The 20,474-nt window shown below is 33.0% G+C and overlaps 1 protein-coding gene across 2 annotated transcripts in view; it reads left to right on the forward strand.

Annotated features, from left to right (window-relative positions):
• Positions 1-16,924, forward strand: part of STARD6 (StAR related lipid transfer domain containing 6) — a 33,588-nt gene extending 16,664 nt beyond the window's left edge. Inside the window, exons 4-7 of one of the 2 annotated variants that reach the window (XM_074207909.1) lie at positions 8,207-8,333; positions 10,464-10,581; positions 13,788-13,881; positions 16,391-16,924. In XM_074207909.1, the coding sequence (XP_074064010.1) occupies positions 8,207-8,333; positions 10,464-10,581; positions 13,788-13,881; positions 16,391-16,592 (541 nt within the window). In that variant the 3' untranslated portion in view covers positions 16,593-16,924. Of the gene's footprint in view, positions 1-8,206; positions 8,334-10,014; positions 10,987-13,787; positions 13,882-16,390 lie in introns of those variants that run through there. The other variant, XR_012472717.1, reaches the window with a different exon arrangement.
• Positions 16,925-20,474: the final 3,550 nt, after the last annotated feature.

Consider the following 20,474-nt stretch of genomic DNA (forward strand, 5'->3'; position numbering starts at 1 on the left):
AGTTCCGTTCCTCAACTAGAGTGTAGGGTTTTATGTAACTTATAATCTACAAAGGAATAATAAATGCATGTAAATAAAGAGAATCAGAAATTCCTGAACATTTTAGTCCTTCAATCAGAAAGAAATGGTTGTTGACATGGTAGTCATTTAGGCATCACCTGCAGTGTCAGTCATATCAATGGTGCAGAAGTCACAAATTCAAAGCAAATTAGAAGAATCAAGGTAAGGATGCACTATGCAATAGCAACAGTACTATTTTTTTTTAGGTTTTTGAAAGGAAAATGGGGTTAAGTAGCTTGCCCAAGGCCACACAGCTAAGTAATTATTAAGTGTCTGAGCCTGGATTTGAACCCAGGTACTCCTGACTCCAGGGCCAGTGCTTTATCCACTGCACCACCTAGCTGCCCCCCAACAGTACTATTTTATTTTGTTTTTGTTTTGGGGTTTTTTTTTTAGATTTTTCAAGGTAATTGTGTTAAGTGCCCAAGTAGCTTGCCCAAGGCCACATGACTAGGTAATTAATAAATCTGAGGTCGGATTTGAACCCAGGTACTCCTGACTCCAAGGCCGGTGCTCTATTCACTGCGCCACCTAGCCGCCCCTCCAACAGTATTATTTTAAAAGACTGGCCTTATCAATTTTCCATTTTGCAAAGTCAAGATGTGGATTCTGATTATTCCATACCTTACAGAGGTTTAATTGATGTAAATTAGTCTCCAAAAATAGGCAAAAGAGTCTATAAACATTTGATATTCTTTCTATAAACATTTGATATTCTCCATTTGATGTGGAAAAATAAGACAGGCAAGGGCAACACAGATTTAGAATACAAACTCGATGGCAGAATATTACCAAAGAAAATTAACAGAAGACTGTATCACCTCACAAAAGAATAAAAATAAGTGAAAAAGAAAATGAGACTGTAGAAAGTCAGATAGAAATCATTGATACTAAAAGTAAAACAATAAATAGATATGAAATGGAACTATAAATATCATTGATTCTGGGTTCAAATCTCTCTGAAATTTACTACCTGTAAAATCTTGGGGAAGTCACTTGACCTCAAGTTCGGCCTCATTTTCCAGATGTAATATGACAGTGGACTCTGACCTTTGAGGTTCCTTCAAGTTCCAGATCCATGACCTTCCAGAATTTATAGTGATTTATGTTCATCATCATCAATGGCAGTAGTCCTTCTATATTTAACTTCTAACAATTCAGTGCTTGCTGAATCATTTTAGGAAGTAGAAATGGCACTTAGGAAGAAATTGCTGATACATTGTTGAGAACTAATCAAGTAAATCATACACAGGAAATTTCTATTAATGGCTGTGTAGTTTTTGAAGGAACTTGGGAGATCAATTTTCAAAATTCCAAAAGGGATAGAAAAGATCACAGATAATATTACCAAAACTTTTTTTAAAAATTGAGAAGACACTAACTGCAAATCTATATGCCTAATTTTTCATGTCTATAAATCTTGAGAATGCTTTAAGTACTCATCAAGAACATCATAGAAAAGTTTATTTTTTAGAAAATTAACAAGCTCTTGCATAAATATTTGGTATAAATATGTGGAGTATCAATACCTTGGACAGGTCATGCTTTTCTGTAGGCTTCCTATCTATAAAATAAGAAAAATTTCTATCTTCCTTATTTATAAGACAAGTATTCTTCCAGCTCTAAATCTATAAACCTATAAGATGGCTCTTTAGAACAAATCACATCTTTACAACAGATCATTATCTTATGAATGAAAAGTGGAACAGCTAAGATCCCACTGTGCTAATTATTTTTTAAAAATTATTATTATAAAAAAACAAAATCACATAAGAAAACAAAACATTTGATTTGGTAGGGCAAAAAGAGCCTTGAAGATTCTCACCCAAGATGTTTCTTTTGCACAGGTTGAAACCATCCCGTTCCACCTTCTCAAAGGTTCAATGAGAGAACAAAATTAAGAGGGTCAGTGTCAAATAATAAATACCTCAGAGAAAAAGAACAGGGGAAACTTACTATTTCTTAGCATTTGGATATCTACTCAAATAAATATTGGAAATCTATTAAAATGCATTTAGTATGACTAGCTTAAATTAATCAAGGATATAATGATAGTTCAACATTCCTAAAACTGTATTTATACATATTATGTAAACCATATACATAAAATACCTGATTTTATTAATATATGCATCTCTTCAAAATCATGCTAAAAACATTAAAAAGTATCTTTTGTTTTACAAAAATCCAAGAACTAGCATTATCTGTAAGAAAGAAGCATTAGAAACCTTCCTATTGAGATCATTGACAAGGAAAGATAGCTATTTTCTCTCACATTTTTGACACTTTAGTAGAAATGCTAATTATATAAAATTATTTGAAAAAAACTGAAAATGCAAAAAGAAAGTAAAATAATTTCTATTTTAAAATCTCAGAAAATCAATAAAATATTAATCAAGATAATAGTTTCTGTTAAAATTGGCAGGATACAAAAACACGTTCACAAAAATCATCTGCCTATTTCTATATATATATTATTTATCTAGATATAAATATATAATTATAAATTTCTATATGGTCACATATATTTGTGTATTTTTATACAAGAATATGTAGTGTGCTATTGTGTTTTTGTCCTTCATTCATGAAGGACATCTCCCTGACATCAGGGAGATGATGCCATAACATGAATTAGATTTGAATAAGGAGGTGCTATGCTAAGGCACCAGCCTCACTTTCTCCTTCAGAGCTGTCTGGATCAGCAGCCAGATATAAACCAGGATGACCGGAGATGCTACTAGATGCAAGGCAATCAGGGTTAAATGATTTCTCGATACTCTTCCAGTTCAAAATCCATAAATCCATAAGATGGTTCTTTACAACAGATCGCATCTTTACAATAGATCATTGTCTTATGAATGAAAAGTGGAGCTGTTAAGATCACACAAGTCATATAGGTCCTCCGTAGTTGTCCCCAGGAGCTCATTATAATACAGTCAATTTTAGTGCAAAACTTCTGAGCTCCAGCTATGCTCCAGTTTAGCCTCTCTGGTGGCATGGATTATAAGTATATGCCACTATACTCAACCAATTTCAATATTAGTAAGAGACCTATGAGAAAGATTTAGAAAGAGAAGTTTCATCCACAATAGTCATATAATAAACCATAGAAATAAAAAACATAATTGTAAAGTTAGTTGTTAATTGCTAGCTTCCACCCATATAATAAAAATGATGATCCTACCTAAGTTAGCTATTGATTTTAATGTTGACAAAAGATAACTTTACAGAATTAGGTAAATAACATTCATCCAAAGAGGCAAAAAAATTTAAAAATTTCAAGGTCAATCACAGAAAAATAGCAATAAAGGAGTAAGCCAAGTAAGATTATCATCTGATGTCAAAGAATAAACTTTTCATATCAGTTAAAATATAAAATTAGATCAAAACAGACTGAATAAGAAGGAAAACTGTAAAACTTGTTTGGCAGAAAATAGTTGAACCTGGCATTTCATACTACATACCACAATAAACTTCAATTAGTTAGGCATCTAAAATGGAGAGGGAAGAGGTAAAAGGGAAAGAGAGTAGCAAATGGATGTTAGTGCCATGTACAATTATGATTAGGGATAGCATTCATAATTAGCAAGCAGTGGATATCACAAGAGAGAAAATTTTGATTAGTTAAAAAGCCTTTTCACAAACAAAATTAATATAACTAGAAGGAAACATTATGAGAAAAATCCTTGCATTAAACATCTCTAATAACTGATATTTAAGAAAAGAGATTTAAACAAACATGAGGTTGAGTTATTACAACTTTCAATAGAAGAAATATAAGCAACTGTGAAAACTATATCAAGTGGTCTATTCTTGAACCAAATACAAATTAAAAGAACTTTGGGGTATTACCCCCCCACAACCCTCAAATTGATAATGATAAAGGAAAAAATAATGTTGAAGCTTAAAACAATCTAAAATTATATAAGCAAAACTATTCTATTGTATATTTGTTTTGACCCATCGATCTTACTTTGGACATATGCCTCAAGGAGCTTACTAACTGAAAGAAGGCACTGTACAAATCAGGATATTTAGAGCATCACTTTTTATAGTAGCAAATAATGAGAATGATTATAAAATGGTTGTACAACCATTAACATAATTAGATACTATTACACCATAGAAGCAACAAACAATTATTTCAAAGAAAACATGATATGTTTGAATTGATGTAGGACCTAGGGAACAAAACAAGATAGGCTAATAATATGCAATAGCTACAATAATGTAAATGAAGTGCATTAAAAGGAAACAAATTAGATATGCCAGGTGTGGTGGCTTATTCCTTTAATCCCTGGTACTGGAGAAGACTGGAGCTGGCTAGGGAATCTCTTGAGCTTGGAAGTTCTGAGCCACAGATCTGTTGACTGCATTAAGTTGCTGGTACCAATATGGGGAACCTCCTAACTGACTTATGGGGAGAACTGATCCATGTTGGAAATGGACCAGATCTAAGCTCCCTTGCTGATCAGTGGAGAATGTCTATTTAACTTCTAGCCTATGAGAAATATCAACAGCTTAGTTTCCAAAAATATAAAAGAAATTAGATGTCCAATTATCAGTTAAAAAGACTGATAATTGATCATACTTCTTAGTTAAGAGAGGTTGTGGTCCACAGGAATATAGTATTTGCTAAAAACCATGATTATTGATTGTTGATTAGGGAAATTTATTGGGAAGTTGTTTTATCTAAAAATGAAAGTATCAAAACCATTTTCAAAATTAAAAGATAAAAGGTGAAAAAAGAATACTTAGAGGCAGATAAAGGTTAGAAGATATTACAAAAGACTGTGCTAAGAGATCTAGCAAGTTTAAGTATTATGAAAATTTTTTTTTAATTTCTTAAAGACAGTCTGAAGAAAGTATAAAGGAATCATTAACTGAAACAGACTGTTCTTATTAAAGGGTTAAAATAGTAAGCATTCTACATATTGCCAAGACATGAACATTGCATACAACTGTTTTTACATGTCTCTCATTCGTCTAAGACATCCAACACCATTATAGAAATCTTTCTTACCTAGAGAAAAATAGAAAAGGGATGGAAGAAAAAGGACAGGGGGAAGGGAGGGGATGTAAGTGATAGAAGAAAGATCAAGGGAGAGGTTAGTCAGATACAATGCACTTTTGAGGAGGGGCATGGTGAAAGGAGAGAGAGAGAGAGAGAGAGAGAGAGAGAGAGAGAGAGAGAGAGAGAGAGAGAATAGAATAGAATAATGGGAGTCGGGGTGGAATACAACTAGCAATAGCAACTGGGGGGGGATTGAAGCAATTTTTCTGATGGAGACATTTTGAGAAAATTTATGATAATGCTATCCATCCCAAAGACCAAACTGATGTGATGGTATCAGAATACAGACTGAAGCACACTTTCTTTTCTCTCGCTTTATTTTTTTTTTGAGGTTTCTCTTTCTTTGCAGGGGGTGGGGATTATGTTTACTTTTACAAGACTATTGTAGTAATATGAAAAAAATTAATTTAATTTAAAAATGACATCCAACACCAGTTGTTGACTGAGAATACATTCTGTAAGATGAGTAGGATAAAGTAGTAGCAGCAGTTAAGCAGCTGTAACTTTTAAATATCCCTGAAATGCCAAACCTTTAAATTGGCAAAGATATATCATAGGAGATACTCTTAGAGAAATTCAAATGTTACATTTGAAGATGTAATTTTTTTTACTTTTGAACAAATGCTATCCAAAAAAAATCTTATATTTTTAGCTAGAAGGAAACACTGAAATCAGTTAAACCCCCTGTAATCTTATAGATCAAGAAACTGTGACCTACAGATGTTAACATTTACAAGACCACAGCAACAGAGAAAGGATTTGTGTGGGTACTTAAGACTCCAAATCCAGTGATTGTTCCACTAACATTTTGACAAGTGCCATCCTATTACTTACAAATTTATAAGCTCCTCATGTGTGTGTGTTTTCTGCTCTGTTAAGAACTCCACCACTTTTAGAGCTTTTAGACTTCCTGCATGCTACAGCTATGATTTGATGGAAACAATAATAGTTTTGAATCTAATACATAATACTCAAACACAGTTTATGTCAAAATTCTTGGGAAGACCAATACTGAATTCTCAACAGAATCCAAGCTGTTGGTAAACCAACATTCAGAAATGAATTTGGTAGAGATGAAATGTCTTTGAAATTGTTTGCTGCTAGCTTGAAAATGCTGCTTGACTTGAAAATACAGAATCAGTATTAACACTTCCTTTTGCCTTTTGAGAGTGATTGTTTGATAGCGCCATCCTGATGCTCTATCAAAGCCTCAGCTACTCACGGACTGGCCTAGACTTGAACCTTGATAAGGACATATGATTCTACAGTGTTCATTGGTCACAGGCCATGATAGATGACTTGCAGTTTGAGAAAGTACTGCAGTCTACCTAACTCAGACCCTAACATCAAGAGCATGGATAGAGAATGGACCAGAAGAGGCAAAGTCAGCTATATTAGTTTTGGCCAACACTTTACAATGTTGCCCATAAAAATCATAAAGTGTTCAGCTCTGTAGTGCTGCTCAAAAGAAGCTACAAATGAATGTTAATCCATAATAAAGTACAAAAATCATAAACTTGTCATCAACAAGAAAGAACCAAGTGCAAAATCTTCCCATATAGTCACAAGACAAATATTTGCATCCATAGCCAAATAAAGTCCCTACTCTGTGCTAGGCACGGTGCTAAGTACTTTACTAGATTATCTTGAGCTTCCTAACAACCCTGAGAGGTAGGTGATAATATTATCCCCACTTTACATTTGAGGAAACTAAAGCAAACAGACATTAAATGACCTGCCCAAGGTCACACAGCCTCTGAGTACCTGAGGCTAGATTGAACCCAGGGCTTTTTGATTCCGGATCTATATCAGTCTATTCACTGTGCCTCTAGCTGCTTCAAATGTGAGAATGGCTCATATTTATAAAATGCTTTTCAAATTATTTTCTTCACAACATGAAATAGTGAAAACATTAATCCTATTTTGCAGAAGAAACTTCAATAAAGTTACTTTACCAAGACTACATGACTAGTAAATGGCAGAGCAGAAAATTATACCTGATCTTCAAACTCCAGTCCAGTACTCTTTTTTCATTCTACCTCGTGGCTTCTCTAATACTAGAGGCAATTTGAAAAGGGTTAGGTAGGTTAGCTAGTAAGAGCCAGGATTTGAACTGCTGAGTTCATAGCATGGTGCCACTATTTTTAATTATAGAAAAAATATTTTCTCCCTTAAAAGCCAAAAAAAACCCTTTTTTTCTACATTCCCTTCACATGCTCTAAAGAAATGGGTTAGTACAATTTGATCCATATTTGTCAGACTTTCTTTTAAAGCTGTCCAGTTTTTTATAAGTATGATCACATTTTCTCTACAACATCCTTATTTTATAATAGGTGACTGGAGTCATCATATTGGGTAATGTGTACAAGGACATACAGTAACCAGTCCAGGAACTTGTACTAAAATTCAGGTTTCTAATTCAGTACAAATGCTTTTCCCACTTAAAATACATACATCCTTTAAGAATTGGGATTGAACACTAAACTGTTCATATAAGTGTTCCTCCGATTCATTTATGTCTTTAATAAAATGATTAGAAGTAGACTTGAATAATTTTGATATATTTTAAGTAAATTGAAACTGAATTTAATTAAGATGGGGATCTATTCAAGTGAATCTGTGATCTCATTTGGGAGCTCTCTGCATTGAGGCAGATAAACCATTCAAACTGAAAACATTCCTTATTGGTCAGTATAATTACACAGAGGGGCAGCCAGGTGGTACAGTGGATAGAGCACCAGCCATGGAGTCATAAGGACCTGAGTCCTCACACACACTTATTACCCAGCTGTGTGGCCTTGGACAAGTCACTTAACCCCATTGTCCTGTAAAACCAAAAAAAAGGAGAACTATAGTATAATTATATAGAAAATGTATTTTTAAAATATTTTTGTAAAGAAAACTAAAATGAAATAGGTTTCTAATTGTATATGTTTGCTATTTGTGACATCTGCACATTTTCAGTATGATTCCATGCAATGAACTGCTGCTTTTGCATTTTAGTAAAGTTGATTGCCTTTAGTTGATTTAAGGTACAACTTTTTTTGGTTTTCTTTTCTTTATCAACTATAGATATCGAGCAGAAGGAATTATACCAGAGACTCCAGCTAAACTCATTCAGTTTATGTGTCTTCCTGAATTCAGAAGCAAGTGGGATAAATCATTAAATACATACAGAATATTACACAGGATTGATTTGGTAATTCATTGTTTAATGTAGAAATTTTACTGCATAATTTAAATATTTGGTGTTTTGATTGCCTGATAAAATGAATTTAGCTTTGTCTTGAACTTGATTTCATTATGTGCACATACACTATTAAAAGAATTCAAAATGATTTAACTTTTTAATATAGAAAAAACTCTTTAAGGTTTCACTATTATGATAGTTCTTGATTCCTATCACTTAGTGTTGCTAAAATGACCAATGTCAGGGATTCTTTTGCTAAATGCATTACTTAGCTTTCATTCCCTAGCTGTCTTAGCCCCCAGCATTACCCAACTATCTTGCAGATGTGTGCCTTTTATAACAAGAATGCAGAGTGAATATGCGTGCAATTCCACCCCAACTTCTTACAAAACAACCCATAGTATGTTTCCTCCTGATGAGTCAATACAGTCATTGTACCTGATAACCTGCCAGTTATCAACACAGTGATTATTAGTTATTACAAGATAGAAGGAAATTTTTAAGAGTAGAAAGCAGGACAGAGATGAGAAAATAGCATGGAATAAGAAATGTTTGCAAGAGAAAATAGCAGTTATCTCTTGCATAGGAAGACAATAACAAAGTCAGGGGAAGATGATGTGTGACTAGAGGTGGGAAAAGGGACACTGAACTTTGGAGAAAGATACTGTGTACCTTTAATTTCTCATTAAAGCAACTACAAAAGTTAGGTCTGATGCCTGTGACATTAAGAGGAAAGCAAGTTGAGCTTTTCAAAAATTCTGTCTCACTTATCTTTTTGCCTGTTTTATATATTTATGTTGTAGATAGATGGTAGTATTTTGATAAAAATTTGTGTTTGTGGGAAAATTTTGATAGTATCTATAGGCAAATGTCTGCAGCCTTTTAATTCAGTGATAGATATTATAAACCGGAACTGTGATGTTAAATGTGGGTTGTATCAAATAGAATTTTTGGAAGCCCAGTCAATTGTTCATATTAATATTGCAAACTGTTTCCAGAACATTTTTTTTCACTTTCTTGACCCTCTATACCCCACATTTGTCCCAGCTCAAAAAAATTCATTTTGACATGGTTGCCACCATAATGCAAAAAGTTCCATAGCTGGAATAAAATAAAAATTATGATAGAGGTCAACCAGCTTATAGACCCTGTACTTTCCTTATCACCACTGACAAAATATAATTTCCCTAGACCCCCTTAGGACACTTCAGTCCTTGTGGATCCCAGTTTCTTATCTGAGGAAAATTCCCCACTCCTCCATTTGAAAAACAGCACAAAATTTATGGTTCTCTTGATCATTCTACTTATGAGCATTTTAAGGAGTTCCACTATCAATTTAATCTCAATATTAATGGGCTTATTTTTAACTATGTACTTGGAATATAAAGGGGGAAATGACAGCAAGAGGTTAAAAACAAACCGGTAACTATCCAATTTGTACTGATATGTATTGCCTTTTTACGACTGATTTTTCTACTAGATACTCCTTTGTAAGTACTAGTTAGAATCTGAAGTAGAATTTTTCTTTCAGTCTGTTTAATAAAAAGAGTAACTTAATTGGTCTGACTCTTAGCTTTCCTAATGAAATAAAACCTCATGGTGACACGTTGAATAAATTTTACAAGGGGGTGGGGGAGGAAATAGAATTATTCTACTTCCTTACTAGTTTCTCTTTTCTCTACCAAAACAGGAAAACAGAAAACAGAAAACAGCTTCTGGACCTATGCAAATCATTCATCCCTCTCCTTGGAGACATGTCTTTTAGGGGCATATGAGAAAATCTCCTGTGTTTAGGTTTCTAGATGACAAGGAAACAAGTTGCTTACATGTTTGAAGCAGAGACTAGAGGGGAAGGGAAGGGAAGAAAGAAAGATTTTTTTTTATTGGGGGATTTTAGGGAGTCCAGTCCCAAGAAATTTTCCTGTGTGCAGGAAGAGAATGAGGTTCTATATATTTATGACTAGATCTAATAAGATCCCTTGGACAAGTATGAAATATGATTTGGTAATTTCCTGTGCAATTTTCAAACTATTTTTCTTTCAAAGAAAATTTAATTTTGGAGAATAAAGTTATTTTGGGAACACACAAAAAAATCAAATTTTTACATAACAGCTGCAATTTTATCTATTTTTGTTACAGGACACGTTTATATTGCACACCATTACAAATAGTTTTGCCATGGGCTCAATTGCCCCCAGAGACTTTGTTGACTTAGTACATATCAAGTACTATGAAGGGGATAAAGTGATTGTCAGTTGTAAGTTGAAACATTTTGGTTAATTTTTGATATAGATTATCATTTGTTTTTTTTGTCCTACCAAGAATATATTTTCAAACAAATTTGGCTTCTGTTTTCATAAAGACAAAAATAAATAAGACTATTGAAATAGCCTCATTGGTCTCCCTTAATTCAGTTATTTCTCTCTCCAATGCATCCTTTAAAAAGCTATCAAAATCTTCCCCACTCCCTTGCTTATAAAACTTCAGCAATTCCTTGGTTATCTCTAGGATAAAATTCAAACTCTTTGGCCATACATTTAAGGACCCTCACTACCTACCTTTTCAGTCTTCACATAACTACCTCTTTGTGCACTAAATGTTCCTGACAAACTATATATTCTATTTACTTTCCAAATTCAATATTCATGGAAGTTTATCACCCCTTTGGGATACCATCTTTTAGAAAGCTCAATGCAAATGACCTTAGTAACACTGTTTCAACTAGCTCTGCTGTTGAAATTTCTTATTTCCCCACATTCAAATTAGGCCCTGTGGCTAAAGATTCTTAGGATTTCATCATCTCCCTTCTTATGATCAGCAACTACATCTTGTCCACTTCCCCTTCCCTTTCCATTCACTAAGCTGAACTACAGACATGCACTAGGGTCAATAGACATGGATCCTTCCATTTTCCAACACCATTGCTTGTATCACCTTCATAGAATGCTTACTTTGTAAGCTCCTGGTTCCACTGTGATTAGAAAGTGTTTAGTCTGTACATATGTAGTATATGTTATTGTTTCTTATCTCTGCTCCCAAAAATTTTTTCCAAAATCCCATCATCAATACTAATACCTTACCTTTATTTGATGCTTTAAGGTTTTAAAAACAACCTTGTAAATTGAGTAATATATTGTCTCCATTTTACAAATAAAGAAACTGAAGCTAAGAGGTAAAGTTCCTTATCCATGCTCTTAAGTGGCCAGATCTTCTGGTAAATTTGGTCCATCCCATTGTATGGCCATATATTTGGCTTTCTAGAACATGTAGGTTCAAATAAAAGCAACAGAAAGGCAGGGTATAGTTGCTCTACAAAAGGGGAGAGAGAGGAAATAGAGAGCCTTAAGCATTGTTAAAGGGAGAAGGGCACAGTATATAACTAAGATTAATTCCTAATACTACTTGCCACACACACACACACACACCAAAATACCAAACAGCCAAGGTATTGTAGAAGCAGCTTACTTGATGCTTGATAGAGTGGATTTGAAATATTGAGTGTAAATCACACTTTTGCCATTCATATCTAATTTTAATCTATTAGGGGAGGTCAGTATTTTAAGTGTCTGTAATTAATCATTTGGGAAAGTATGCTCTTCCATGAGAACAGTTGCCCATTAGTGTTTTACATTTCCTTATTCTTATATGCTGTTTTTTTAAAACTGCTAATATAGTGAGATGTTCTTGAATTAACTGCCTGTTAATCTCAAAATACATAAACAGATATTACCCTATTATCTAAACTTTGGTAACAATTTCTATTTAAATCCAAACTTCAGCCTTAAAAAATATCAAAGGAGGGGCAGCTAGGTGGCGTAGTGGATAAAGCACCGGCCTTGGAGTCAGGAGTACCTGGGTTCAAATGCAGTCTCAGACACTTAATAATTACCTAGCTGTGTGGCCTTGGGCAAGCCACTTAACCCCATTTGCCTTGCAAAAACCTGAAAAAAATAGCAAAGGAAGCCCTAGCATCTAGAAAATTGTTATATAATACCCTATTAACTTTTATGTTTTTATTTCATTTGGTTTTCACAACCGCCCTGTAATTGGCATTATTTTTCAGTTTTACATATGGAAAAATGAACCCAAAAAGTATTTATTCAAATGATTTTTTGTTTTGCTTTTCAACATGTCTGTTTGAAGAAAGATATCCTTTATCTTTCAGCAGAACTAAGAATATTTACAATGTGCTTTCCAAATGATGGTAACCTAAAAGGGAGATAAACTTGAGGGAGGCTGTCTCCTCTGGATAGTGTTGTGTATAGTTTGACAGGAATGTTGAGGAAACAAAGAGTATAATTTAAGTGAAGACTGGAAATGTATGTTCGAGCCAGGTAGTGAGGTGCCTTTCTAGGAAGATGACATTATATTTTTTGTTATAATTGTGAAATGGAATGGAATAATGAGAAGGAACCTAAGACCCAATAGCAGAGGTTGCCTTTTTTATCTTCAGCATTTAGCATAGCAAAATGTTTGACACATAGTGAGGATATAATAAATGCTTTTCCATTTATTCAAAATTTCCATTATAATCACTTCTACATCTAGGAGCAATTAACTTGATACTTAAGATACTACCAAACTTTTTTTTTCCCTCTGCCATTTTTATTGAATAATCAGAAGTAACCTTGGAAAACAAAGGGGAAAAAATGACTTGCACATGAGCTGCAGCTCTGTATTAACAAGCATCTTTTCTTAAAAAAAAAAAAAAACCTAACATTTTATTTTCGAAGTTGTTCTTCTTATCAGTGATTCCTATTGACCTTTGTTCTATGTTCTATTGACTGATTTTTTTTAAATGAAAAGATATTCTGACAAATTTTTAATTGTTGAGTCATCTAAAACATAGAACACAACCTTACTTTGACAACAATAGTAGGCTGAAAGCAACGCAGAATAAACATGTGTGATCATTCATTTAGCAAACCTTTACTGTTACTCACTGTTAGTCTAAATAAGGGCATTCTTGCTCCCGTGAAGTTTATAGTTTAGGTTGTGAAAACAATTTTTAGATAGACTCATCAAGAATTCAGTATCTACCAAACTCAGTGATTTTTCCTCATAAAACTTAGTTTATATAGGAATTACCTAAAAAAATCTTTAGATATTTGACTAACTCATCTTTGTTCCTAAAGATAAAAAAATGAAAAATCTCTTACTGCCCTCATGGAACTTTCATAAACTCATATTCTTAATGACATTTAAAGTTTTTTTTTTTAATTTTATCCCTAAGAACACAAATTTTACCCCTAAGGATACAATAATTAGAAATGTCGAAGATTCTGAGAGTCCAGAGTGTATATGCCTAAGAATATCTATCCCTAAAGACGAATGAAGGCAAAGATTCAGTAAAACTGAATGCTGCTTATATATTTTCTTAAGAGAATATATTGCTGTATTATGTATTTGTCAAGTTTGTGAAAAAGTTTTCATTAAAATGCCTTTCTTTTTTAAACTACTTAGCTGTTAGTGTGGAATATCCTCAATGTCCTCCAACTTCAAGTTATATCCGTGGTTACAATAATCCTTGTGGCTACGTATGTTCACCACTTCCAGAGTAAGTAATTGGTGTTCATTTAAAAAAAAATCAACTTTGTTCAATTTATAAAATATAAAATACAAACTGCCAAATGGAAAACAAATGCATTGTAGTAAGATTTGCTGTGAAACTGCTAAATAAATGCTATCTTGTCTATTGGCTTCTATATAAAATTAGAGATGCACTTTGTTGGGAAAAACTTTGGTTCTTAGGTTTAAAGTCATTCTTAAGCATAAGTAAACCAGGAAATAACTCAAAAGTTTTCTGTTCACAAAAATATTACTTTACTAGCTTGTCAGGTTTTACTTTTCTCCAATATAGATTCATTCTTTTGTAACATTAAGTAATTGTCCCTGGTTTTAAAAAGAATGCATAGAGCCATGAATAGATAATGTATTATGTCTTAAGAAGAATATCTTACCATTAATGAATTTTTCAAATCACATCCATCTAAAAGATTACTGGGGGAATTCCCTGCAGAAGCAAGCATATAAGAATGAATCTGTTTGATAAAAATGGGAAAGGGCCAAACCTTGGATCAAAGCAATCCTCAGATAAAGTAGGCCTGAGAAGGGTATGATAACAACCTAGGAAGTAACAGGACAGCATGAGGAAACTAGGTGCCTGGAAAAAGGCAAAAATTTTACCTGTTATAGTTTTATCCAATTTTAATCAAACCTGCCTGGATATAACATCATCACAGAAATGTAGCAATTTTTTAAAAAATCATATATTTACAGAAAACCCTCAAAAAATTAAAAGACAATTATAGTACTTAGAAGTATTACTAGTACTACACTATTCTCAAATTACAGAAAAAATATTTAAAAGTTATGTGCAATACTAGAAACATTGTCAATATATTTCACATAAGACTTTCTTAAATTAGATTTGAATTATTTAAACTTTAGATGAAATTTCAATCAAGTGAGAGATATCTGAATATGAAAAAACCTACTCTTTAAATTAAATCTTTTGTATATATATTCACCATCAACTTTATAATGCCAAGAATCTTAATAGTAATATTTCTGCAAACAAAAAAGTCTTAAAATACTGTAAAATTTGAAAAAAGGTATTCCAATAGTTTGTCTACAAGGAAGGATCTATGGTAATATCATATGATAACTTATTTTAAGGAATGTAAAATAAAGTTGAATTAGAAAACCACGTTTCTTGATGCATTTTGTTGTAATTTAGCTCTGTTGATCATTTATATTAGTTTAAAGAATCACTGGTTTTAGATAAGTGATATGTCAGGTATCCTGGAACTCTGACGCTGGCATACCCCAGAAAGGGTTAAGACTCTTGACTTAACTCAGAAAGACTAAGAGTGAAGGCATCCTCAGCAGTTGCTGGCCTGGTGCTTATGGCCAATCAGCCCTTTGGTAGATTTCTTAGACCTATACTGCTGACAGCATTAGCTTGTGCATGGGAGAAAAGGCTATTTCATAGCAACTTGCTACCTTTACATGTTGCTTTTACAAAGCCATCTCAGGCCAGAGCTCATTATGGCTCTTCGTAGCAACTATTAACTTCCTGACTAATGTATGTCTTCCTGATTAGATGAACATTTTGTTAATTATCAACTTAGCTAACTTTCCATGGCAGGGAAAATGGCCTAGAATTTGCTATGGCACAGAGTTGCTGGGGCAGGGATTGGGAAGCTAATTTCTAGAAAGTTGCACTCTATCTGATCATCCTCCTAGTTAAATCTTCATTGCTAATGCAAAGAGAAGGGGAAACATCACTGGTCAAATAGACAGGATGGAAAATTATTTTATCTTAATTTATATTATTATTTTATCATGTATTAGGGCCTTCCTATGGATATATATTATATCCATACAAGAAATTTTATAGAGAACAGGGATGCTTGGCATAGTGGATAAAGCACCGGCCTTGGAGTCAGGAGTACCTGGGTTCAAATCCAGTCTCAGACACTTAATAATTACCTAGTTGTGTGGCCTTGGGCAAGCCACTTAACCCCATTTGCCTTGCAAAAACCTAAAAAAAAACAAGCAAAAAACAGGGATGCTTAAAAAAAATAGTTCTTTAAATTCTGTGTCTTCCAAACCATTTCCACATAAGAAGTGAGGACTATATATAGACTAAACACCTAGTAACACTGATGAGTCAGGTTCCAAGTTATATATACACATTCCAAAAAACAATAGCTAATTGTACTAAGGAATGTGCTTTCCTTAGTCAAGAATCTGAAACTAGAATTCTAACCAACATTCTTAACTCTAGTAATTAAGAAAAGATACCCAGAATTCCTAACATAGTCATTCTGGAGCTCCATAAATGTCAATAAATCCCCAAGTACTTCAGATAGCAGACGCCTTTTCCTCATTTCTCAAATTGTACATATTAAAATATCACCAAACTTTTTAAATGCCTAATACAAGTATAACAGAATTACAAAATAAAATTATAGCAATAATAACTTTGACTAATTTAAGTAGAACAAACAGATTGAGTAAATCCAATAATTACTTTATTTTTTTTTCTTCCCTTCTTGCAGGAACCCTGGCCACTCAAAACTGGTGATGTACGTACAACCAGAACTGCGAGGAAATTTATCCCGGGCTGTAGTTGAGGCAACAATGCCTACCAACTTACTGAATTTGATCCATGATGCAAAAGATGGAATAAAGGCACAAAAGGCTCATGCAGCACAGTCATCCCCAAAAGGCCATTCATCATCACTACTTCCTAAGAAATAAAATGGCTGTACAGCTTTTGAATCCATGCACTTTCTTCAGGCCTCTTCTAACAGTCAATGTGGAACATGCCATTACATTATTTTCTCATGCACATCAACAGGGTTCTTAAGGAAACTAAAAACTCAGTTATAAAAGGATCAACATTAAATATCGCTTTATCTCAAAAACAATATTATCAAGAGCACCACTTGTATCTTGCTTTCTTCTGAGAAATGCTATTGATAAAAATAGAATCAAGAAAATAAGTGCAAGTATAGTGAGCATTCAGTATAAACTAAAACTAAGAAAATACTTTTTTCTTTCATTTAATTGTTCAAACTTGATAAATGTAATGAGAATAAAAATCCACTTATATACTAAATAAAATATAAAATTTAAGATTGGAGTGACAAATCACAAAACAGAAAAGCTATCATACATTGCACACATTTCTATTTAAACAATTTTGATATTTCATTAGCTTGTATGTTACTAACACTATGTTTTTCTGGATTGGGAATTTAGTCAGGATTCCTGAACTTTGTAAATCACTATGCTTTCTATGGAGATAAATCTCCAAACCAGTATCTATGTCTCTTGAAAAATCTTACATCACTATTCCATGTATCCACTGAACAACTGTGTACCATTCTGAATGGTACACAATTTCTGAATTTTTCCTTCAATAACGATGATCAGAATATAAATGTGATAAGTCAAAGTGTCAGGAGGACACAGCTCCCCAAAGGAAAGTCACTCTGGTGATCAAATTTTCCAGAAGACATATTCCTCTAGGTCTGTAGTAGGAAAAGTAGAAAAGGAAAGATTCATAAGGAAAGAATGGAATCACTGTGACCTAAGAGCACAGGTCAATCACAGGGAGAACCTATCAACTCCAACTCTCTTGGTGTTGGTTACTCCTCCTAATAATTGCTGGATTCTCTGTTCTCTCTAGTTAAAATATTCAAAAGAAAATTATTAACAAAGAAATCATAATGCTATAGTTTGGAATGCATCATATTTTGTAATCATGCCAGCCTTAACTGCATTCTAAATAAACTTTGTTTTTAAAGGCAACTATTCCAAGAAAAAGAATTTTACACATCATCCTTGTAATTCTCTCTTGTAATATGAAGGTGAAAATATTCTCATTTTGCATTAGTATAAAGATTGTAAATTTAGTGACTTCTATAGAATATGAAGTTAAAGATAGGAGAAAAGATTAGAATATCTTTTGATTCTTCTTGACCTCCCCTGCTTGCTTTCTTTTATAGTATTTAAAATTTCTAAAAGATTAAAGATTTCCTGGATGGCCAAGACCTATATTGGTTAACTGTAAGAAAACTGCATATCACGATTTTTAAGATGAGTAGTAATGATATACAAATAATAAAGACATATTTTGTATTTACTATGATCTATCTATGAACAATTCTAAATTTATTGCAGTCTCTCCTTTATTTTGGTTGGTTTGCCCTATATAATTTTTCTGATATTCTGAAAACTGTATAAACTCTGCCTTAATAATCTTATAATTCCCATACCAAAAATATTTTCTTACATTCTCACTCCCTAATACCCATGATAGACTGGCTCTCACTGTGCCATTCATAATTAGAGAAAATTAAAATATTAATCTGCTGCATAGTAAAGGACTCTGGCATGATTAAACCTGTAACCTTATAACAATTGACTTTTTTTGTCATTAAATCTGATTCTTTTTAACCCTGTGGATATTTTAACATTTTACAAATAAAGTACTGTTTATTTTGATTAAATCAACTTCAAATGGAAGCTTGTAGGATTCTAGTGATTACATGAACTCCTTACTTTTTTTTTAATTAAAAAAAATGAAAGTTTTTAGTTGGATAGTTAAAAACATTTTACAAACTGGCTAAATATTATGGTCTTAAAAAGAATTTCGATAATCATTTCAATTGGAATACAAAATAACTTTGTAGTTTTCTATAGATGTTTTTAAGCCCATTATGTATTTTTTGAACTTTTGTCGAAGTTCCAACACATGCTATTCAGAGAAGCAAAAAAATGTAGATTATTGATCCTCAAAATTATGTGAAAATTTAATGTTTGTATTAATTTAGATAACAATATATAGCAAAGGCATCATGGTCTTGCTAAATTAATGGCTATTAAAATGAGTTTAATTTATATATCAAAAGATACATTCTAATCTTTCATTAATAGACACTGTTGAAAAGTAAAGGTAGGAATGTAAAAAGCAGATAATACCATATGGCTATGGGACTGTGTTAGTAAGTAAAAAAATAGGTAATTAAAAATAAAATGAAATGTTGAGATTCACCAAGAAACATTAGTTGCTGGGATTTGGTCATTTGTTAAATAAGGGGGAAAAAAACTGATAAAAGGTTCCCTTGCTCTTCAATGCCTTTTTCAATAGTCAAAGGACATCCATATGTTCAATTTTCCTTATAATACATATTATATATATGAATGATTATTGAATAGACAAATAGAAAAGAAAGCTAATTACGTTTCATGTTACTTGAAGGTCCAAGAGGGATGGATAGTGGTAAATGATATTTTGTGAAGAAAGTTTTTGTAGCTTGCTCAATCTGTCTTAATATTCAGTATTATTCATAAATTGGTAATACAAAAAAAAGTCCTCCAGATGTTCTTTTGGAATAGAAAAATGGGAATTTAATTTCTACTGCCTTTTCCAGATCAAAGTGCATATGGTAAAATTATGTCAAGACGAAGGCCACAAATCAACATTCATCCTCATCTAAGGATCTGGTTAACTAATTCTTTTCAATTTTAGACTTCCCCAGCAACTAGAAATTGATGCCAGAGGACTAACCTGGCCAGATAAAAACGACATGGACTACTATTCTCTCTAGTATTTCACTTTTTGTTCTGTATAATTGATAAGATCCCTCTGAGTTCTTCATTGCCCTTCACTAAAATTAAGAAAAGTCTTTCAAAATGAAGATGTACCTTTGGGAAATGATCTTTTCCCAAATATGACTATCGCCATGATTTTAAAAATGAAATTCAATGCCTGTGTTGTGTGTGTGTGTGTGTGTGTGTGTATACAAGAGTACCACCTGAACCAATGTTTCTCTCTCCATGTTCTGTAAAAGAATTAAAACATTTTACATTATTGAGTTCAGTTTATCAGCTAAAGTGTCTTACTACAATAAAACACCATACCTATACCTCCTGACCATGCCACTGCTCCTACTTCTTTCATATTGGTGAATGACCAAACCACTGAAGTCATTTGATGCAATGTGGTACAATGCAAAATTACTGATACTAACCAAGAGAATATTTTGTGTTTAACTGATAGCTTTGGCACTCACTAGCTGTGGGACTGTAGGTGAGTGACTTTACTTCTCTATGCCTCAGTAAAAATTTGCAAAATAAAAATAATTTGTAATAACCATGTTACAGGTTATGAAAAAAGGAAATTTACAAAATTTTTTTGTTTTTTAGAAGTTAACTTATTGGGGCAGCTAGGTGGCGTAGTAGATAAAGCACCGGCCTTGGAGTTAAGAGTACTTGGGTTCAAATCCGGTCTCAGACACTTAATAATTTACCTAGCTGTGTGGCCTTGGGCAAGCCACTTAACCCCATTTGCCTTGCAAAAAAAAAAAAAAAAGAAACCTAAAAACAGTTAACTTATTAAATAGTATCTTTCCTAGACTCAAAACACTCATGCACTCATGGGATTTAGATATGGAAGAAATCTTAAAGTTTCTAACGCAAATATCCCTCTTCAGAGATGAGAAAATTATAGCTCCAAGAGGCTGTGAGTGGTATGAGGTGACTTAGTGGTATGTATGCAGTAGACATGGTATTCAAATTCATGTATTTTGAGACAAAATTTAATGTTCTTTCAAAACTCTTTAACTAGTTGTG

The sequence above is a fragment of the Macrotis lagotis genome, chromosome X, assembly GCF_037893015.1.
Source record: "Macrotis lagotis isolate mMagLag1 chromosome X, bilby.v1.9.chrom.fasta, whole genome shotgun sequence".
Lineage (NCBI taxonomy): Eukaryota > Metazoa > Chordata > Mammalia > Peramelemorphia > Peramelidae > Macrotis > Macrotis lagotis.